This window comes from Podarcis muralis, chromosome 4, assembly GCF_964188315.1.
Source record: "Podarcis muralis chromosome 4, rPodMur119.hap1.1, whole genome shotgun sequence".
Taxonomy (NCBI): Eukaryota; Metazoa; Chordata; class Lepidosauria; order Squamata; family Lacertidae; genus Podarcis; species Podarcis muralis.
Genome location: NC_135658.1, coordinates 79,788,922 through 79,812,232, shown reverse-complemented (window position 1 = coordinate 79,812,232; position 23,311 = coordinate 79,788,922). Strand labels below are relative to the sequence as shown.

The following is a 23,311-nucleotide window of genomic DNA, read 5'->3' as shown; positions in this document are numbered from 1 at the left end:
TCGCAAGACGAAATTAATTTGTTCCGCAAGTTTTTTCTTCTTGCGAGTTTTTCGTCTTGTGAAGCACGGTTTCCCATAGGAATGCATTGAAAATCAATTAATGCGTTCCTAGGGAAACCGCTTGCCAGGCTGGTGGTGCGGAGAAGGGCTTTTCTCCCCACCGCAAGCCTTCAGGACAGGTACGGGAACAGAGGGGAAGGCGAGCAGCGCTTTCCCTCTGTTCCCGGGGCTTGCGTGGGAGGAGGGTTTTTCCTCTCCACCGCCAACATTCAGAACAGCATTCTGAATGTTGGCGGTGGGAAGGAAAACCCTCCTCCCACCCCAAGTCTTCAGGAAAGCCATCCGAAGCCGGGCGGCGGGAGGAGGCGTTCTCGCCCCGCCGCCCGGCTTCGCAGCTTCGTTCCGAAGCCGGGCGGCGGGAGGCGGTCCGAGGACAGTGGGGAAGACGCGCTGCGCTTCCCCGCTGTCCTGGAGATTTCCCTATGGGCTTTCGTCTTGCGAAGGAAGCCCATAGGGAAATTCGTTTTGCGAAGCGCCTCCAAAACGGAAAACCCTTTCGTCTAGCGGGTTTTCCGTCTTGCGAGGCGTTCGTCTTGCGGGGTACCACTGTACTCAGTTTCCACTTTCACTTACAGTTCGTAAGTTTATTGTTCTAGCCAAAGGCCATGACAAACTCGTAGCAATAGTATTAATAAAATAATATAGAACATACGTCCATAATATAAGCAGACATCCATGATGTGAGAGAGAGGAGATACCAGAGACATCAACAAGCTTAGATTTAACCTGATTAAACCTCTGTATCACCAAAACAATTTATAGTAATTTTATCTAAACCCCTTTTCCTTTCCTTTCTTTTCTTTTTTCTTCATCCAATGCATAAACACTCTCTGTGTTACAAAGCTATTACTGTCACACACAAAAAAAAAACCCTGAACCATTTCTCCTGGGGTATACATGCTTCTGCAACCAAAGGTTTCAGAAAGTGAACTCTTGGGACCCTATAAAAAGAGGCAAGCTAACAGATAATGAGTGATGTCCTCCACCTGAGGCTGACCACAAATACAAAGTCTGTCTGTGCACGGGACCTTGTTGTAACAGCCATCTAAGACTACATTGGGCATCACTTGGAAACACAGCTCCATAAGAATACATTTCTTACGGAAACTGGTGAGATAACTAGCTCTAAAATGCTCTGTTCTTGCGAGTGGATACCAAGGGGAATTTTTTGTGTCTTTCTAATTAGTTGCAGATCCATTCTGAATTCTATCCAGAAAAGCCAATCCCTTCGCTGACACTTATTTAAGGTCAGTGTAGTGTTCAGTTCTGGATAGGAATAGTAGTCTAAAACATCTTGACAAACTGCTTTCCAGAGTTGGTTTTCACCCAATTCCATATAGCATAGCACAGGAATATAACATATGTATAACAATTATTTTAATATACCTTAACTGAGCGCAGTCCGCTCAGTCTTAAATTGTTGGTCACCCAAATTCTGTATGAAGAAGAGCTGCTTATATTCCTAATGGCAAAGTACAGCTTCTGGAAAAAATATTCCACTGTTTCTAAAACCTTAACTCAGAACCCTAGATTCATTAGAAATATGTAATAATTTCAAATAAAAAATGTGCTGAATTCCCAATACATATGTAGCAACCATATCACGTCCAGGGTCCCACACGCACGCTTTCAATTGGATGAACCTTGGACAGAATAAAGGCAGCAGCATCTCAGTGCATGAAATTGCTAGGCCATAAAATTGACCATACAGCTTAGCAAGAGGAAGAAGTAAATATTATTTTAACCTAAGCAATATTTGAGATGAAAAGGCACTCTTTCCTCAAACTGCTTTTTAAAAGTCTCTGCCTCTGCCAGAGACTTCATTCCACATTTGGCTGAACTGGGTCAGCAAAACAGAAAACTGCTGGGCAGCCTCAATTCCAAAAGGCAAATACCTTTGCCAAGTGTAAAGAGAAGGGGCTCTACAAATATAAAGAAATAGACTTCTATCCTGCAGTTCCTAATGAGCTGTATACAGGGTGCGTGCAAAGGAAGTCTCTTATCTGTCATGGATGCTTTAGTTGAGATTCCTGCATCGCAAGGGGTTGGATTAGACGAACCTCTACAATTCTATGATTCCATTATTCATGTTAACAAAAGGCTAAACAGAGAACTTAGCAAATTAGCATCCATCACTCTCACTCTCTCTCTTATATAATATGGTGTTCCTTTGTATGCCCCCTAGAAAAGTTGACCTTCAAAACATTATATTTTCTAATGTGAAAGTCTCATTAAATTGAATGAGACCTTCACCTCTTAAATGTGAAAACAATGCAAGTGGGATATAGATTAAGTGTGATATTGATAAAGATGTGAGATGGAACATAGCCATAGACCTGCCTTTCAAAGCTCATGTGAATGCTAGCAATTTCACAATTGTGCCCTTATTTGAGTACTCTGACAGGATCTCTTAATGAACAGATTTGTGGAATATTCTCCAAAGAATTCAGAACACCAGTAAATAGCATTCTGATTCTCAAAGTGCTGAACGCAAAGAACAAAAGTATCAATAATTTTAAGGAGGCACGTTTTTATTGAGCATGCTTTTATGTAGCTGCTATGAAGTCAGGTTTCCATAATGCTTAGTGGGAATTTTCTTTTATCAACCATTTTTCACAACCTTCTCACCATCTCCACTAATGTATCTGAGGTTTTTCTACTCAGAACTGCAGTGTTCGGCATACATATTTCAAAGCCTAGAAAAAACTCTGAACAAATTCCCTGCGAAAATGTAGACAAACTATTAGAGGCAAGAGGAAATTAAAGTCAAAATGATCCAAGAAAAAAAGGAACTGTCACGGCTAGCGCTTTTTAGAAATTTCCCGAAAAGGGAGAGTACGAAATTAAATATGTATGGTTAAATTATGTGGTTTAGTGATTTCCTTCCCACACCTTACAAAACCACTGAAATTAGCTAAACAAGGTTTGCACTTAAGACCTCAAGTACCATTTGCTGAAAAGACACAAGGAAAGTAAAAAAACAACAACAGGTCTTTGGAGTCATGAAATCCAATTTCCTGTAGCCTCAAGCATAAATGCCACCATATTGGCAAAGGATATGGGAGAAGGAAAGTTTAACCTTTCATCAACGGATGGGGTCAAACACCCCTGAATAAAACTTTTGCCTCAATAGCCTTTATTGAAACAACGGTAGTTCTCATCCAATACAGAGAATAAATTATCGTATTTTTCCGTGTATAAGACTAGGTTTTTTTCCTAAAAAATAATGTCAAAAATTTAGGGGCATCTTATACACAGATACATCTCCCCCCATTTTCCTAAATCTGAGTCCCCCAAAATAGGGGGCAACTTATACATGGGGGCTTCTTATAGATGGAAAAATACGGCACCACGTGGCATTTGGGCGGGATGTAGGGGGGGTGTAATTTAGTGGGGGAAATGTTGTTTCACTTATGGTTTTTAAGGTCAGTTTTACTGCCTTGGAATGTCCAAGAAAACCCAAACAACATGCACATAGGGTGCTGGGCTCAAAGTAGCCACACAAAATGCTCTTTAAGGTTATTCACTAATTGCCATTATCCACAGGTGCTTAGCCCAGAGCCTGTTGTTTCCATTTCATGTGACAAAATAATACAGAGGATGAAGAAACAGAATTCTGCCCATTTTCATAACAGACAAATCACTCATTTCCCCTTAACATCACAAAAAAATGTGTAGGTGGGGTCAATAACACCCCACAGGTTTACAAAATCATTTTACAAACCTAAAATTTAAAAACATTTTGCCAATTAGACTCCTCCTTGTGACCTAACAAAACTATTTTCATCATAGCTATTATTTTGTGTGAGGCTTTTTGATGACCCCAATTCCATCTGCAAATGTTTGCAAGCAACCTGGTCCCTCACTTCATCAGTTAGCAACTCTCAGTCAATAACCTTTAGAGGAGCACATTTCTCTGTTCACAGAAATATGTTTACAGTATGTGATTAGAGTTGCCCTCGACGCTTCCAGGACACAGCATCACTGGCCTCCTTCTAAAGAATCAATAAAGTCCTCAGATTTGATTACTAGCGTGAGCTCCAAAGTACCAATGTGAAAGAAAACATTGCCCCTGTGCACAACCAGTAGGAGGCTTACCAGGAATCTCTCACAATGTTAAAACTGAGGAACAATTACTTGCATTTAAAGGAAGATGTCCAAGATGTCCACATTTCCCAGTATGACAAAAGATGTTTCCATAAATGAAGTACAAGTTTTATAAACATAAACATCAGACAAATTATTCATTCTAAAAGCTCCCTATTTGTAAAGATATTTGAACTGCATAAGGATAGGCAATTTTCAATCTATCACCTGAGTAACTGCTACTTTTTATACTACCACAAAGCTATTTTGATTTTAGCAGGTCTCAAGTCTTGGCTCAACTCAGCTCTCTGAAGCTTTTGAATTTGATTTTTTTTTTAATCAAATACGCCTTTCTACTTCTGATAAAATGTTCAAGGGAATGAATAAATTTGGTATTGCTCCAGTTTTGTCTTCTGTCACTCTTCCCCTTGTGGCAGGTTATGATTTTTAGACAAAAAGACCTTTCTCCCCTAATCTGAACTCTTTAGACAAGTCAGGCTGCAAGTAACAAGTTATCTTTAAGAAAAGCCTAATTTTATCGCCAGCTTATAGAACACCATGTTCTTCAGAACCTACTGTATTTCCCAAAGTGAGCTAAAAGAACAAAACCTACATGCAATCTAAACATTTCCATATTTACTGTACTTAGGAGTAAGTCACAGTTAATTCAATGCGTCTTACTCCCAAGGATCTGAACAAATAATGGTAGCATTATACTACAATCCTATGCATGTTTAAGTTAGACTCACTTAACACAATGAGTAATATTTATGAGTAAATATGCATGGAATTGTGCTGTCAGGATTTCATTTCTGTGCTAGATGCAGAGATTTCCCCCCAGAGGCAAACAACCTACTTCTTGCAAATTCCACAAGTATTTTCATACCCACCTATCTACTTAGCAATTACCAATTACATCTACCTTCAATAAAACAATTCTATAAACAATTATTTGGTGAAATCCACACAAGTTTAACACACTGTTTCTTCTCTAGAGACTTCAGTCTCATAAAATGGGCAGGTGAATTATCCTGTGCAATACTACAATCAAATGGGATGTATGTGGTGTTAGGAGATGGGAGGGGTGCATGTTGTGCTCCATCTGGAGTAGTTTGCCCACCTTTGGTCCCCACCCTGAATTTAATTCTCACCTGCGGCTCCCAGAAGCTGTCAGCATGCAACAGCAGCCACACCCCAGGAATGGCTTTGACTGGCCGGCTAAACCAGGTGAGGACAGCCGATAGGTCTTAAGCTCTCTGAGAGTTAGGGGCTTTCTCTGCATGTGAAGACAGGCTCTGACAAATTGAGCGCAAAAGAATAATAGTGGGCCCAACAGTCAAGAAGGTGGTTTCTGTACATACAGAAGTCAGAGGCAGGTGGGGCTCGTCAACTTGGGAAGCTAGCCCATCTAGGAGAAGGAAAACTGATCCTAAATCTCTGCTGCCTTTCAGGCAGTGTTGGAAACTGAGATATGAAAACAAGAAGCTAAATGGCACCTTAAAGCTAGGTTACGGGCTGTCTAGGCAAACTTTTTTATAACAGGAATACAAGGCTGAAAAGGACTGAACTGCAGCTAAAGTATTATGTTCATTTTTCACATGGTCTAGTCCTTCTCCTGCCCACCCACCTAACATTCTTAAGAGAGTCTCTTCTACAGTCTTCAGAGAGTAGCTGGAAGTGGGGAGGCAGAAAAAGATCCTCCTTTCCTTCCACACTGCAGTTTTAATCTGAAATCTTAGGCGCAGTACTGCACCCAGAACTTAGAAACTGCTCACACTAATGAAATACCCTGCAAAATGCGCCGAGAACAATGGGAGTTTCGAACACTGCTTCCAGGATACCGTTCAGGAGAAGAAAAGGCTAAGCAATAAACCCTACACAAATCCAGAGTGGAGTCCCTAAGGTGGTCAGGTGGCATCTCATTTGCCTCTTTCCAGTTACTCCTGCAGCCAAGCTGGTGACAAATGCAGTGCTCTGCTTTCCAGGCCCTTCGTACATAGTGCCCAGGCCTGCTCCCAGGGGATGTCACTTCAGTGCTGCTAACGCAGTGATTTAACTTCATCATTGGAGGCACACACCATTGTCTCTCAAGACAGATGCCAACCAGCTACAATCAAGTAAGTTCCTTACTACTGAATCGTGTTTGATATTTGCAGCAGCTTGCACACACCAAAAGAAACCCCAAACTTTTAAAGCACAATAAAGTATGCATCCAAGTCATCTTAACTAATTTTCAAAGATCAAGCAAATATTCATTATGTCTTGTTTGAGACAATGACCATGACTTAGCACAAATCAGCAAATGAGTGGGTTCTCAGAGAGAAGATTGTGGCGATTTTGTTCCTCCTCTGGTCCTGCTGCTGCAAAATGCTGTAAGCTAAGCCATAGCTTGTGGTTTATCTCCCACAACCCACAAGCAGTAATCCATAGACTTGGTTACAGCTTGTGGTTTGTCTGGAAATAAACCATGAGCTCAAATATGACACAATGCTAAGACAAACCATGGCTTAGCTCACAGCAGGGCAAGGCAGCCATACATACAGATTGCTCCAATATCAGAAAAATAATATAACCTGTGTTGGATGGGGTTACACAACACAAGTTCATAGTCTGGGCGTGCTTCTGGCTGTGGCCTTGATATTGACCCTCAGGTAAAAGCCATGGTCAGATGTATGTTTGCCCAGTTTAGTCTGGTCCTGCAAGACAACAGACCTAACCACAATGACACATCCAGATCATTCAAAGTCACTTAACATGGTTGCTTTGAAAAGTGTCCAGAAACTTCAATCAGTTCAGAAATCATCAATCAGGTTGTTAATTGGAGTTGGATTACTGAACCCAATTCAAAATGCTAGTGATAACTTTCAGCCTTTCACAAATTGAGACCAAGATAACTAAAGGACCAACTCCTCTTATATGATCTTGCCAGGTCATATAAAGCCAACAGTGGAGGCCCTGGAACTAGAAATAGGGCTGAATCAAGGCTTTGGAATTTAATCCCAAGAGGTTTGCCTTGCCTCCTTTTTGGTAGCTTAAGTGGATGATAAGATAAGTTAACCTTCATTGTAGGGTGTTTTTTTAAAATTCTGCCATGTGGTCTTTAATTATGCTACTTTACCTATTACTTCTTATGAAGTTTACTGTTCCTTCTATTTATCCCCCGCTTTAGTTTCCTTTTTAGCTATGTTTATTTTATTTTTAATTGGTGTTTTCAGACTTTTAGCCATCTTGAAGTCTGCAGAAAACATAGCACAGTTCCATTTTTGCTTTTATAATCTTTGATACAATCCAATTGCTGTATCTTTCAACTGTCCCGTTCATAGGTAACTATTTTCTCACTGCAAACAGATTAACAGGATGTATTATGTAATTCAGTGCTACATTTTTTTCCTACCAAATAAGAAAATTTAACCTACACATACAAAAATGCATGTTATGCTCAGAAGCGGATTTTACGTCAGCAGTAACTAACAAATTTAATTATGAAAATATGAGTATCTGGAGAAATACCATACAGTGGTGCCTTGCAAGACGAAATTAATTCATTCTGCGAGTTTTTTCGTCTTGTGAATTTTTCGTCTTGCGAAGCACGGTTTCGGAAAAGTTTTGGAAAAGCTTCAAAAATCACCAGTCTTCAAAAACCTCAAAAAAGGCTACCACACCGCGTGCTATGAGTTGCTCCTTGAAGTCAAGTCGCAACTGTATTAACAGTTTTAAGAAAAAGGAAACAAACTTGCAAGACGTTTTTGTCTTGCGAAGCAAGCCCATAGGGAAATTCATCTTGCGAAGCAACTAAAAAAACCAAAAACCCTTTCGTCTTGCGAGTTTTTCGTCTTGCGAGTTTTTCGTCTTGCGAGGTACCACTGTAATCATGTATACTTAATCTCTCACAATGATCTATAGGAAGCTGTGCATTCAGTAGCCATTGTACTTTCATAGCCTGAAAAGTAGCCTACAAATGGGGATGACTTTTAGCTTTAGAAACAATAATGCATTTCAAACTTTTCCTAAGATTTTCTCATCTGTGTGCTTACTTATGGGATGTTAATCACAACATACCTGCTGTACCTCTTTTTCCATTGCTCAAAAAAAAGACTCAAGACAGCTTTTTTTAGCAGCATCTCATCAGCTGGGAGATAGCTCTGAAGTTAATCAAGCCTCTTAAGATTTGGAAAAGAACTCAAATGTTCGATGATGCAGAAATCAACCTCTACAGAACCCCAACAGGTGACTATCTCACCTCTGCATAAATACTTCTTAACAAAGCAGAGTCCACCACCTTCTGAAGCAGTCTGCCTCACTCTCCAACAGCTTCTACCTGCATAAAGTTCTTCCTAATGTTCAGTCTAAGTTTTTTCTTCAATGGTTCAGGTCCTAACTTCTAGAGCATGAATAGGCAACATGGTGTTCTCCAGTTGGCCACACTAGCTGGGGCTGATGGTAGTTGCAGTCCTACAATATCTGGAGAGTACCACATTGGCTACTCCTTACCTAGAGCGTGAGAAAACAAGTATGTTCCATCTATGTGACAACCCTTCAAATACTTATGGTGGTCATTACACTGGAACTTAATCATTTCATTTTAAGGCTAATTGTACCTGACTTCAATCTTTCCTCACAGGACTTCGTCTCTAGGCTCCTCTGTATCTGTCGTCATCCTTTGGAGATGTTCTAATTTGTCTATATCCTTCTTAAACCACAATCTCCAGACCTGGAGTTCTGACCAATGCAGAACAGTGGTACCAATTACTTCTCATGATCTGGACACTATGCATCTGCTGATGCAGTCAAAAATTGTATTAGCCTTTGTAGCTGTTAACAGTACACTGCTGTCTCATATTCAGCTTAAGCCTATTAAAATGGCTTTAAAAGAGGATTAGACAGGTTTGTGGATGATAACTCTGTCAATGGCTACTAACCCTGATGGCTATGTTCTACCACCACTGTCAGAGGCAGTGTGCTTCTGAATACCAGATGCTGGGACCCATACCAGGAGAGTGCTGTTGCACTCAGATAGTGATTGAGGGCTTCCCACAGGCATCTGGTTGGCCACTGTGAGAAGAAAATGCTGGCCTTGATGGTTTACTGGCCTGATCCAGCAGGTTAAGAACAGAAGATGAGCAAGTGGATCAGGCCAGTGGCCACCTAGTCCAGCATACTATGGCTAACTAGGTTCATAGAATCACAGCATTGTAGAGTTGGAAGGGATCCCAAGGGTCATCCAGTCCAACCTCCTGCAACAGGGTCCCGAAACCATACCGGAGGGGGGGGGTCTGCTAGCAGTTGTTGGGGTTTTTTAACGCACCAATTCATTTCACACCACCTGGTGTCAAGTTGAGTGTCATCCTGTACATGTGGATCTGATTTCTCCGCCACCAAAAAAACACCCTAAATGCAGAATATTACATTTGTGTATAGCTATTCCACACAATATTCAGTGATCCAGCATCCAGCCTATTCCTCTCAGAGGCCCTACTTAGCTTTTCCACCCCCGTCGCCTTATTTATATGCACAAAGAAGCTCTGCTGCCCAGGTGGTTGGGCCAAATCTCAGCCAAGTCCACCCAGTGGAGCTGAGGCAAGAAACCTGGAGCCCCCACTTCTAGAACCGACCAGGCACTCTTACAGTAGGACGTCTTGTCTCTCTCTCTCTGATGAGTATTAATTACTGTTTCGGGCACCTCTTTTCGGCGAGAGGAGGCGAGGCGGTGGTTTTGCAGCCAAGTTATTCCAAGGGACACGAAGCTGTCCGTCTGCTCAACTCGGCCACCCACGGGAAGCAGCAGCAGCAGAAGCAGCCTCTTTCGCCTGCTTACACCTTATTATGTGGGTAGGCTAGATAGAGCATCCTTCGCTCCACCTGCACAGCTCCCACAGCGGCTCCGCTGACAGAAGGGCAGGAGGAGCCGCTACACAAAACACAACACAACACAACACAACACAACACACAAGCCAACACAAACACACGGAGAAGCGACCCGAGCAAGCTCACGACAAGCGGGAAAGGGCTTCTATAGTCTTCGGGGGAGGCAATTACCTTCGCCCTTGCCCAGGATGCGGCAGCACAGGTTCTGCAGCAGGACGTTGGGCGATTTCTGATCCGGGCTCGCCATCCTCTCGCATTGGAGGCAGGAGGGTGGGGAGGAGGACGCGCCCCTCGCCCGCCCTTACCCTCCTCCTCGAGCCTCCCAACTCGGGTGGCTTCCCTGGTCCGCGGCTTAGGGCGCCATTTTAATAAAAAAAAAAACACGCCGGAGGGAGAAGAGAAGAGGTGGTGGCGGGGGGGGGGGGGGCAGAGAGAAAGGAAGGGGGGAAATAAAAATTGAGAGAGGGGAAGAAAAAGAAGCAAGCAACGGTTTTCAAATGCGGGCCCCCACAATGCCCCTCGCAGCCCGGACGGTGCAACGCCGAACACTTTCCCTCGCGCCGCCGCTAAGCCGCGGCGAGGAGGTTCCGCGTTGCAAACGGACCCCTATCAACACAGATAAGAGGCCCTGCCCGGGGCTTAGTTTTTAATATGGGGGGAGTGTTTGTGCCTCTTTTATATCTCTGTAACCCCCGGCATTTTGCAGCCACGCATTTATTCATGCTCAAGTCAAGGCTGCCAGACGCCAAGGAAACATGGGAGGCGTCCCTCCACCCATAGCTGGGCGTCACTGGCCGCACCGTGGCGTCATCGCTTTTAAAATGATCAGAGCTGGGCGCGCGCGGGGCATGTAAGAAGAAGAAAAAGGCGCGAGTCTGCTTCGACCGCCTCTATGGAGGCTGTGACCTCTATAAACTCTGCTGCTCTCATTGTAATGGAAAACAAAATCTCTCGGATTGTTATAAAAGATGCAGGATGAAATTATTAACAATAGGACCCACAAAGGGGAAGAGGGAAGTCCAAGAGATTCCTTGGAATCTTGTTTTTATGTTGTATGTTGGACATGTGTCTGTAAAATTTTAATCTGAAAAACCAAATAAATAATTTTATTTTTAAAGGGAAAACAAAATCGCAAAAATTATAAACTCCTCCTTGCTGCTTCTAGACTGCCACTGTCTTCGGAATGGATTCAGTCACACCCCTTTCAGACGACCTGTTCCTTGAGCATCCACTCAGATGCTCAGGGAGGTTAGATGGTGCTACTTACTGCTAGCAGTAACCACCCACCACCACCACTTCCCATACTGCAGGTTTGATGCGCAAGACTTCCCAATCAGTTACAGTTGCACAACCTGGATTTGCCTGTATGAGATTGAATCCCACCCAAAAATAGTGACAGTGCAGAAGTGCCTTTGGAGCTCTGGCAGGGAAACACTTTCCCAAAAGATTGGGCTTTTTGCAATCAGGAAAGTGATAACGACACGCACTAGGAAGTGGAATAACAATTGCTTGCTGCAACATCGTTGAATTTCTCCTAAAAAACAAATCAGGATGAATGATCATTAAACAAGTTGCCTGGTCGGGAAGATACCTTAATCTGCAAATTAAACCAATATCTGATGCTCCTCCAGACCCTGTTCAGCCTTCTACCTAACACTTTTGTCTGGCCCTTAAACTGCTGGATTTCTTTGTTTGTTTCAAGTATCATTTATTTATGGTCCCCTGATTGCAAGGTACCCAAGAACCATTTCTCTGGGCAATTAACAATAACAATAAAAACACCAGAATACTTGCAAATCTTTTATTTTGCTTTTGTGAATTGTTATTTGCAACTTCTGTAAGTATATAAGATGGTCTTATTAAAAATAATGAAAACCATTTTTAAATACAGATAAAAACCGTAACAAGAATATGAAACACAGCATTTAAAAATCTACCAGCAGATAATAAAAAATCTCGAACTCTTGAGCAACACCAACAGTACTTTAAAAACAACTAGTTGGGAGTCTTACCCATCCCAGCCTGTCATTTTGTTTTGCTTTTAAGGTGCTTATTCTGCTTTGCCACCTGCTTTGTTGTATTTACTTACACTTGCTGTTCTCACTTCCTACTTCATTCTAACCCTCCTTTATACCTTCTAAGTTGTACAGACTTCAACCTGAGCCCTGATAGCTCCTTAAAATTAAAGATAACCCAATAGATGCGTAGGCCTCCATCTCCCTGGCCAGGTGCCCAGAGATGCTTGCGATTTCCAGCTTATTGAGGTGAAGTGTTTTTGAGACACTATTGCAACACACTAATTTATGTGCAGTGGTGGGGCAGAAAGAGAATGAATGCCCAGAGTGGCAGGCGCTTAGCATTCCTATAGACTGGAGACATGAAAGTGCACTCCTCCAGCCTTGCTGCTAACCACCAAACTCCATCCTTCCAAGAAGAAGAAGCACTTGCCAAGTAACTGGGCTGACTTCCAAGAGCTAGGAAGGCTTTGCTTTAATGCATCACTAGGAAATAGAAGAACTACTTTGCTGCCTCCATTGCGTCCTCAAAGAACCATCCAGCAGAGTTGTTTCAGGCAGTCCAGAGGCTGGGCAGACCAGAAGTGGTGGGTGGGCTTCTGGAGTGCACTGCGTGAGTAGATTGCAAAGCACTTTGAGGATAAAGTTACTTAGCTCCATAGTGTCTTGTATGCCAAAGTTGTAGCAATTCCTGTTGAGATGTCCAATATAGCACCTTCCCGTATTTTATGGGGTGAGTTTCAGTTTATGTGGATAGGGAACCTTGCAGTGATGCAACCAGCTTCTTGTTCTCTTGATCCCTGTCCATTCTGGCTTCTGAAAACTAGTCCAGGGATGGAGGGAAGTGATTGAGTGAGTCCAGTGTGGGGGTGAACACATGTCTACATAAGTAGTGTTGTTTCTGCTGTCCTTAAACAGGTGGTAGTGCATCCATGTTTGAAGAAGCCAATTATCACAACTACCACCCGGCTGTGAATACTCCCTTCTTGGGAAAGGTGGTAGAGAATTTCAGCTAAGCAGTTGCAGAAGTTCCTGGAGGATGTGGACTATCTGTATCCACCCTGACCTGTATCAATAATGAGACAGAGGGAGAATGAGATGGGGCTTCTGCGGCTCCTGATTGGCTGTAGGAGCTTCCTGCAGCCAATCATAAGCTGCGCTTTGGTTTCCATGTAATCCTCATAGAACTCTAACCCAATGGATGCCATTAATTTTATTCAGAATTGATTTTAGAATGCATTTTAATTAATTGACTGTGTGATTTTATGTACACTGTGCTATTTTTACTTGTTGTTAGCCACTCTGAGCCAGTCTTTGGCCAGGGAGGGCGGGATACAAATAAATTATTATTATTATTATTATTATTATTATTATTATTATTATTATTATTATGCCACTTCCTGTGCAGCTCGTAAACAGGGAGTTGCCTGTGGTGCAAGCTCCCATGGACTGCAGTTCACTTCGTTTGATTCAAGTCCTAAACAAATGTATGTGGAAGTGTGTTTTGTTTATTTCAAATAAGCACACTTGCAGTCAAATGTGCTCGTTGTAGAGCAGCCTTGGTTTTAGCTTCTCAACAGCTCAACAAATGCCATACTGAAGTGAATAAAAAACCCCAAACAATGCTTCAGGGGCTCTCCTCAAAGGGAGGGAGAATCTTTCACTACTTCCAAGAGAAGCCCTGACTGAGCAGCATTCTTCTCCATTTCACCTGTCTGGACCTTGAACGTAAGTAGCCATCAGGACAGACCACTGCCAGGTGGGAACAAACCCTTCTCTTTGTACTGTAGCACCAAAAACACCCTTCTAGGCAGCCTGTAATTATAACTCTTTAATTTACAATTTTCTTCTTTCTACCTTTCCACTGTTTTATGAAGGTTGTAATTATTATTTGGCCAGCTTATAATTAAATATATTTTCAGCAATTTTCTAAAAGGCACGTTACATGTGAGGGGAGAAGGTGACTATATGAAGAACAAATGTGACTCTTTCCCAACCATAAATTGCTACTACTGTATTAGCAAGCACTACAAAGAGGTGCTAGAATTGTTTATGGCAGGGCTCTGTGAATATGCATAGATGCCACACTAAGCAAAGCACATTTTTGCCCTCAAAAGAATTCTAGGCACTATAGTTTGTTAAGTATTTCTGGGAATTGTAACTCTGTGAAGGGGTGAGCTGCAGTGCTCAGAATTATATGATGGAGAGAATGTGCTTCGAAAATGCTTCAAAGGTATCGCGTGTAATTTACTATACTGTGAACACCAGGTGGCAGCAGAGAAGTTGTGGGAAACAGCTTTTTAATTTTTTTGCTTTCACTGTTGGGAACCCTGCTTACGGTCTTAAGAGCACTGGCTATGATCAGAGAGAAGTAATCCTAGAGCAGGGATGGGGAACCTGTGGCGCTTCAGATGTTGCTGGACTCTAGTTTCTGTCAGCCCCAGCCAGAATGGCCAATAGTCAGGGATGATACTAGGGGGGAGCAGAAAATGCTCTAGGCAGGGTCGGCCTATCCATGAGGCAAGATGAGGCGACAGCCTCGGGTGGCAAGGTACACAGGCGCAGTGGATCTGGCCTCCAAGCATAGGTGCCAACTGCATGGGGCCCTGGGTGCCTGTAAAAAAGGTAAAGGGACCCCTGACCATTAGGTCCAGTCATGGCTGACTGGGGTTGCGGCGCTCATCTCGCTTTACTGGCCGAGGGAGCTGGCGTACAGCTTCTGGGTCATGTGGCCACCATGACTAAGCTGCTTCTGGCGAACCAGAGCAGCGCACGGAAACACCGTTTACCTTCCCGCTGGAGCAGTACCTATTTATCTACTTGCACTTCGTGCTTTCGAACTGCTAGGTTGGCAGGAGCAGGGACCAAGCAACAGGAGCTCACCCCGTCGTGGGGATTCGAACCGCTGACCTTCTGATCGGCAAGCCCTAGGCTCTGTGGTTTAACCCACAGCGCCACCTCCCACAAAATTCCCCATGAAGGGGCTGGGCACCCACACATTTTGGTGCCAGGGCCATGCATGCTGCATAGCACCCATGGTTGCGGGGCCAAGTTGGCACTCCAAGGAACGCACCACAAGTAGATCTCTATTCCTCCCTTGTTCTCAATGCGGATCTTTACTTCAGCCCTTGTTCCTGGTGTAGAGCTTCACTCTTTCATCTTTTCTAGCAGGGTGGGGCACCATTTTGTGGTTTGCCTCAGGCTTGGTCTTGGTCTGGCACTAGGGTATCAATTGCTGTAACTTAACTAACCCCATATTATCCCATGATGCAAAAGTAATATGCTCAGCGGACAATATTTGCTGAAAATGAGAGGAGGCATACATGTTATAACTGTGGGTAGACTTTTACAGCAAGAGTGATGGATCCCTTTTTTAGCACTTGTGGGAGTTCTGCTACCACCCCATATTCTAATCCAGATCCGCTGGACCAAAACCGAATGAGGAAATCTCAGTTTTCTCAGCTTCTGATCTAGAAGCTATAGGCTGCAAGGTTCAGCATTCTTACTTGGCAACAAACACTGCTGAAATAATGGGGCGTACAATTAAACATATCAAGGACTGGACTGATAGTCTTACTGCCTGCTTGATTAACTTTAAGCATGACTGTATCGCATTACACAATGTACAGCTGCATCCTGCAAGCGATAATGGGGCCATTGCAGTAAAATGACTTGGCCCAACAGAGACCCCTGTGCACATAATAAGCTGATTATCTGAATATTTTATAATGTCACCCATTTAAATTTAATGCTCAGTGATCTTAGCCTAGTGATCAGTCAACAGGAGGTAGAAACGCATTTACCAGAGGGCTTTAGTTCTTTCTTTCCAATGATAATGTTCAAATAAAACAATGCTTATAGATATTTTTTAAGCACCAGCGGCTTTCTATGGAAGTGCCTCCATTGTTTCTTTAATTCTTGAAATGGGGAGGCAGGGGAAATCACAGCTGAAGCTATGCATTTTTTAATTTTTTTTATTGCAATTGATTGGGATCTGGCACTGCCAAGGCACTAAAACATGGATTCGCGGCTCAGATTATGCATCCTTATATTTTTTACAAAGGATCATCTGGAAACCACCATCAAATCATGTCCCATCTGAGTCTATGGATTTGTTGATGCTTTCATTGTCATCCTATATAAAATAAAATTAAAAAATCATTAAGATCCTTGAGGATCCATGCCTCAAATCCATGCGTTTGTAGTGCTGGCAAGCACTGGATCTACGATTCTTGCAGTCTACCAATGTAAGTTTTAATTGGGTGGTGGGCTTTTAAGGAGATGCTGTGTAAAATAAAGCAAATTCAAGAGGCTCTGTTTTAATTCTACTGTATCTAACTTTTACAGGACCCTATGGAAAAAACAACATATGTGTGTGTGCTTTTTCTCTTTCTGTCGGTTGAGAAGGCAAGCAAAGAAAACCGACCGGGGGGGGGGGTTGTGTGTGTGCCCGTGGTGCACTCTCAAAATTCCAAATGTGCCCACAGGCCCCAAAAAGTTTGCCAACCTTTGTCTTTGTTTTAAAGGCATGAGGACCTGGTGTTGAAATAAATAAACTCTTCACTGGGTACACACAAAGTAGGTGTGCCTAAGTGCCTCTTTAGATCCTAGCATAGTACTGCTTTCTAAGTAAATAAATGTCATTCCACAGGCTCAATAATACTTTTCTTTTAGCCTGAGGCATGCAATAAGGATGAGGTCAGGACTCAAATGGATTGTGTTCTCCTGATACAGGAGATTGGGTTGCTTTCCACAGGATTGCTTCTTCTGTTGCAAAGTGTACTGTACTGCTTCAGTCTGTTTCCCTACACTGGATCTTTGTGTTAGAATTCAAAAAGTCGGGGGGACACACACACACACACAGAGAGAGAGAGAGAGAGAGAGAGAGAGAGAGACTCCTCAGTAAAAGTGACATTTCTAATGTGATCCAAGTTAGGGGGGGGGAGTACAGTGGTACCTCGGGTTAAGTACTTAATTCATTCCAGAGGTCCGTACTTAACCTGAAACTGTTCTTAACCTGAAACCCCACTTTAGCTAAGGGGCCTCCCGCTGCCGCCGCGCCGCCAGAGCACAATTTCTGTTCTCATCCTGAAGCAAAGTTCTTAACCTGAGGTACTATTTCTGGGTTAGCGGAGTCTGTAACCTGAAGTGTATGTAACCTGAAGCGTATGTAACCCGAGGTACCACTGTATTTGGCAATATTCTAGCAGTGCAATCTTTTGCATGTTTACTCAAAAATCAATGCTGCTCTTCTCAATGCAGCCTATGTAATGGTGTATACTGTACTTAGGATTGTCTCTTTGATAAACAATTACATGTTGCTTAACACTTGGTTGGCAAGATGCATATGAAAATAATTCCTGATGCAGTTGGTATATAAATAGCTAAGTGGTAAAGGAAGAGATGGCAAGAACAAAAGACCTGATTGTTAAAAGAAAAAAATGGCAAGGTTATCAACATTAAAACAGATTAATTATCAATGCTAGTTGGTCTCTAAGCCAAGGGTGGGCACAGGATGCAACAAACATAGGAAGAGAAGTTGACATTGCAGTATCTGTGCTGTTGGGCACAGAGATCAACGTCAGTAAGTTCACATTACAGATGGAGCAAGCAGCAGTAATTAAACACTTCTGATGACGCTGAACCAGATTGGCACCTGACCCACTAGCATCGAAGTGTAGGACTTGTTTATAGCCAGGATAACACCCCTCCCCCATGGGTGTGGATTGTGTCTTTACTGCAAAGGAGTCAATAAATATCTCTTATCTCAGATAAAGTGTTCTCATAACGATTGGATCCCTAGACTTGAGCGGCATTAAAAATGAAGCAAACTCAGCCTGTGAACAAGAGGAACCCTGAATGTATTGAAACTGTGTGTGAAAAGTTAAAGAGCTCTTTCAAGGGGCAGTAGTTACAGATAGAACTTTAATACCACATCAGTTAATGTTTTTCAATGGATCTAGGCCAGTGATATACACACATACATATCAGTCAAACAATAGGTATATATTTGTGAACCAGTCCAGAGATTTGTTTTGCTGCAAGATATTCATGTTATCTGCCAACCTGTTGATGTTTCAATCCTGTCTGTGCGTTTAATGCAAACCTTCCAGAGACTGGTGAACTCCCATCATTCCTGACCATTAGCCACACTGGCAGGAGCTGATAGGAGTTGGAGTCCACCAACATCCGGACGGCCAAAGTTTCTCCATCTCTGATTTCAGATATTTAGTGTTCGTAAGTTAGAAAGGAATCAGAAAGTACGTACTATTCTTCTGAGGAAACAACCATATTGTAAACCCAACCATAAAACATTCCTGCTACGTACATCTCAGACAAATGTTGGACACAGTTTCAATTTATTTAAGGACCCCCCCCCATTAAAGTTTGATGTGTTGGTACTAACAAATAACGCTTGTACAGCTCAGGATGAGGTTACTTGAGAGACTGCCTTATCTCTTATATCCCCAGTGGAACACTGGGGTTTGCAGATGAGTTTCTCCTGCAAGTTATGAAGATCTCAGAAGCCCTCTCTGCAGTAACTTGGATCAGGACAAGATAGGGCAGGTATCCGCCATCCGTACTTTCCAGAAACAATTGAAAACATTCCCCCTCCCAACAGGGTATAATTAGGTCTTAGCCATGAGTGTGTGTTTTGCGCTGTTTTCATTCTATTTTAAAGATATCTGCTATTGTTTTTTAACCCCCCCCCAATTTTATTGTACATCACCTTGTGTCAGGCTTTAGGGAATCTGATCCCTCCTCCTCACGGCAGACTGCCAGTAATAGAGAGACAAGAAGCTCTTACCAATGTATGTTATTCAATGTTCGCAGAGAGAGGCTTAGAAATGTCGCCTCTCGGATAATGGCATTGATCCGAGTAATCTCCTCCCTTCCCCCTTCCCTCTCAGTCGTCAACAGCTTAAGGCCATTTTCCTTTTAGCTTTCTGCTCTACCACTTTCACTGCTCACCGGGTTCTGGGAGAAGGGGGTCTGGAATGTTTTCTAATGATAACTGTCAGCCAGCTGCTCCAGCTCTGCTGCTCCCCCACCTCCCATTATCTCCCAGCTTTGCCCCTCTTCTGCAAACCACTGTTATAAATCTATACTGTCTTCCTCTTCTCTGGAAGGTGCAAGAGGAGTGGGGGGTGGTCTCTACAATTTCTCCTCAGTCCAGTTCTGACACCTTGAGACGATTGCGTGGAAGACAATTAATGCATTAATTATAATGATAATGACCCCTTCTGCTACATGAAAACAGTCTCTTCTATCAGCACATGAGAGATTTATGTTAAAGGAAGACTGGTGACAACAACAACAACAACAACAACATGCTCTCCATGACTGGGTTGCCCCAGTCACTCTGGGTGGCTCTTACCAGCATGGTTACCCCTGTAAGAAGACAACAATGAGTTATCATTTCACAACTGTCAGAGTTGCAATAAGTTGCTATACAGATCTGCGCCATTTCTTGCCCAAGTGATTTACCGACTGACCAATATGGATGACGGGGAAAGAACCCAGGAGCAAAATTAAAAGAGCCAATAGCATTCTCTCTCATTTCACTTGGGATACTTAATGGATGAGCAACCATGTGGCGTGGCATTGCTTTTCAGGACACAGAAGTACAAAATTCCCTCAGGCACATGCAGTGAGTCACAGAGTTCTTGGAATTAAAGCCCGTACAACTGGTAATAGAAGGGAGAGACTTCCAGTCTAAGTTTCTATTATCCAGTAATGCTCTTTCCTTGCATCAAGTGCTCTTTCAAACTAAAAAGAGTTCTAGCATCGTTTGCTAATTAGTATTGCTTTGCGGACCGATTGTATATTATCAATATCTTCTAAAGTTTCCAAGTGAAGCAGTGTACAGAGTGTGGTTCTGTTTGTAAGGCTATAGCACAACTCTCTGTTGCTATGATTGTTAATAGCATTACATCTAATCTGAATGCCCCTGCATAACCTCCAAGATTTAGCCTAGCATATGGTAATACTACTTGTGTAGTCAGTTTTAAAGCCCTAACTAGGATCAAAGGAGTTATCTGGTGTCAAAAGTTAAATACTGCATTAGAACCTCTAGGTACTATGGGAGCAGAACTGGTATTGGTGGTGAATAATGCAATGAGAGACATGCCATGGGCCCCATGGCATGAGGAGATGCGGTAAGTGGGCAAGAAGGTGTGTTGCTATGTTTTCTGAGGCTGAGATTGTGTTGGCACTTGGAGAGCCACAAGGTCAAAGCATTATAATCAATCATTAAGCAGCACTGGAGTACAGTGGTACCTCGGGTTAAGTACTTAATCCATTCCGGAGGTCCGTTCTTAACCTGAAACTGTTCTTAACCTGAAGCACCACTTTAGCTAATGGGGCCTCCTTCTGCCGCCGCGCCGCCAGAGCACGATTTCTGTTCTCATCCTGAAGCAAAGTTCTTAACCTGAGGTAATATTTCTGGGTTAGTGGAGTCTGTAACCTGAAGCGTTTGTAACCCAAGGTACCACTGTACATCAAAAAACCAACGGCACTTAAACTACCAAACAATGCTGTCTGCCGCCTCTGAAACAGATTGTCTACTTTAGCTGATGGTTATGTACAAGCATGTATGTTACTGAGTAAAAATAACCAAACCATTTAATTGGAAGCCCAGACTGGTTGTTTTCATCCTCACATCAAGCCTGAGGACAGAAGCCTTAGGTTTTGTTAAAAGGTTTATGGTAAACCCAACTGGTTCTGTTAAGATATCTTGATCAGAAATTGTCTGGATTGCTGCTGTGTGGCACCAGAGGGACTGCCTGGTATTAGACCAATTTTGTTTCTTTTATATATGTAAAAAAAAATAAAAATCCCCATGTAGATGATTTTAATTTTTGTTGACTTCTTGGAGAAATGGACAAAAAACAGGGCTGACAGCATGACTTTACTGTGAAAATACTTTAATCTCTGCTTGTCATCTTGGGGCACAAACTACAGAAGCTGCGCAAGAGCACAAAAGTGCTTCCAAGCATACCCCATCATTTTAAGGGGACTTGGACAGAATAATATTCCAATATATCGGACCCCTGAAATCTAATTTTCAGGACTCTTCCTGATTTGGTGTCAGAGACATTTTACAGGGCTGGACCTAAACATCCCTGTAATTACACTTTATGATCAGCAGTTCACCTGATCAGCAAAGAGAGAACGTACTTTTTCCCGCAAAGGCACTTGTGTATTTTTGCTAATAAAAGCATCTGCAGCCATTGTTTGCTTAGCTGTTTAGTTTAGCTATGTTCCTACTATCACTTACTTGGGAATAAGTCCTACTTTCTTCAGAGTAAACAGCAAAGAACTTTCTTCTGAGCCAATGTGCGTAGGGCAGGGCAGTAATTCATAAACTGTGTGATTCTGAGTAACCATGCGTAAGATTGCACTGTTCAATCCACGTGCTTTAAAACCTGATTCATTTGTATATGTTCTGAATGGTTAGAGCGGCAACCTTACATACACTTATGTGGGAGTCAGAAGGACTTAATTCTGGATAAACATGTTAGGCAATACTACTACTACTACTACTACTACTACTACTACTACTACTACTACTACTAATATATTATTTCTACTCCGCCCATCTGGCTGGGTTTCACCAGCCACTCTGGGCAGCTTTCAACAGAACATTAAAAACAGAATAAAACATCAAACATCAAAAACTTCCTTAAACAGGGCTGCCTTCAGATGTCTTCTAAAAGTCAGATAGTTTCCTTGACATCTGATGGGAGGGCATTCCACAGGGCAGGTGCCACTACCGAGAAGGTCCTCTGCCTGGTTCCCTGTAACTTCGCTTCTCGCAGTGAGGGAACTGCCAGAAGGCCCTCAGTTCTGGACCTCAGTGTCTGGGATGAACGATGGGGGTGGAAACGCTCCTTCAGGTATAAACATCCTTTGTAAACATCAGAAGAAAAGCCATCTTTAATATATATTTTTACCACACTGTAACAAAATCAAATTTAAAGGGTGCTTTTTATTCTCAGTTCCATTAATCAATCAGCTAACCCTATTAATCTAAAACTATCTGAATCTTCAATTTATTTGTAGGTTATTGTCTCATGGAAAAGGCAGTCTCACAGCTTAGCATTTCTGATTGCTGTATTAAGAATGCTGCTACCTTTGATCCTGTGAACAAGTGAGAGGAGGATGAACTCTGGCACGCTGATGGGCTTTTTCCTTCTCTGGTTCTAATGCAACTTCAAAAATTTGTTTCCTGGAACTGAGCATTTCAAGTCAAGTCAAGTGCCTCTTTGATCTTGTCTGTATCTTCCACTGCCTGGAGGGACAGTGTGATTGGATCCTCTTTTATATGACATTTTTCGCTGGCTTAAGGTAGAGTCCAGCTCATATGTCTTTGAAGCAACTGGGCTTCTTTTTTTGGTTGCTTCCTCTTATCAGTTCTGCTACATGAACACTGAGACTAATTTAAATATGTCACGGTAGGGCAAAGAAAATAAATTAGGCACGCCCCTGTGCTCATGCACGCAAAGTTTATTTTCCTCTGCTCTCTGTTTCAAAGTGATTCATGATTTTATCATGGTCCCATATTGGTTGTATAATGTTGTTTTCAGTGGGATTTTATTTGTGTTATTCTCCGTTAGCCATCCAGGGAATGTTGGTTACAGGGCAGCCTATAAATTGCATGCATGCATTAATGACAGCAGTTTTACCCTGCTCCTTCCTCCCATTGTTTCCCCAAATATAAAAACAAAATTTAAGTCTCCTACTAAATTTTAAATAAGTCTTATGCTGATTAATCAAGTGAGTCTTAATGCATACATTTTAGAATGCATACATTTTAGTACAACTCAAGCAATAGCTTTGAAGGCATGCTTTCTCTTGGTTCTCCATATGTATACATATGTCATGCTGTATGTTCCATTCAGGAACTTTACAAATTTGAAAACTTTGGGGACAAATCTGTTACTTGGACAGAAAGACTTATGAAAGAAACATGCCAAACGTTGTGTGACGTGCAGCATGAGCCTTTCCTGAACTATTGGACCACACCCAACTGTCCCTACTGTTAAAATAGTCATCTTTAGAGCACTTTCCCTCCCAGTTAAAACATGTACAAATAAACAGTCCTTAAGCACTTTGTGCTGGGTGAAAACATGGCTACATTTGACAATGAGTGGAGATCAATTGCCTGGCTTGTGTTTGTTCGTTGCCCATAAAGAAAAGTTGAAGAACTATTCCTATAACAAATTTATAGAAGAAGTTATTGACTGATTTGGCCAAGACCTTCAAGGATACCAGATTTTGTT

At 42.4% G+C, this 23,311-nt stretch overlaps 1 protein-coding gene across 2 annotated transcripts in view; it reads right to left on the bottom strand.

Moving 5' to 3' along the window:
• Nucleotides 1-10,743, bottom strand: part of TUBGCP3 (tubulin gamma complex component 3) — a 57,302-nt gene extending 46,559 nt beyond the window's left edge. The window contains exon 1 of one of the 2 annotated variants that reach the window (XM_077927666.1): nt 10,183-10,743. In XM_077927666.1, coding sequence (XP_077783792.1) covers nt 10,183-10,258 — 76 coding nt within the window. In that variant the 5' untranslated portion in view covers nt 10,259-10,743. The remainder of the gene's footprint in view (nt 1-10,182) is intronic. The other variant, XM_028728113.2, reaches the window with a different exon arrangement.
• Between the last annotated feature and the right edge of the window lie 12,568 nt (nt 10,744-23,311).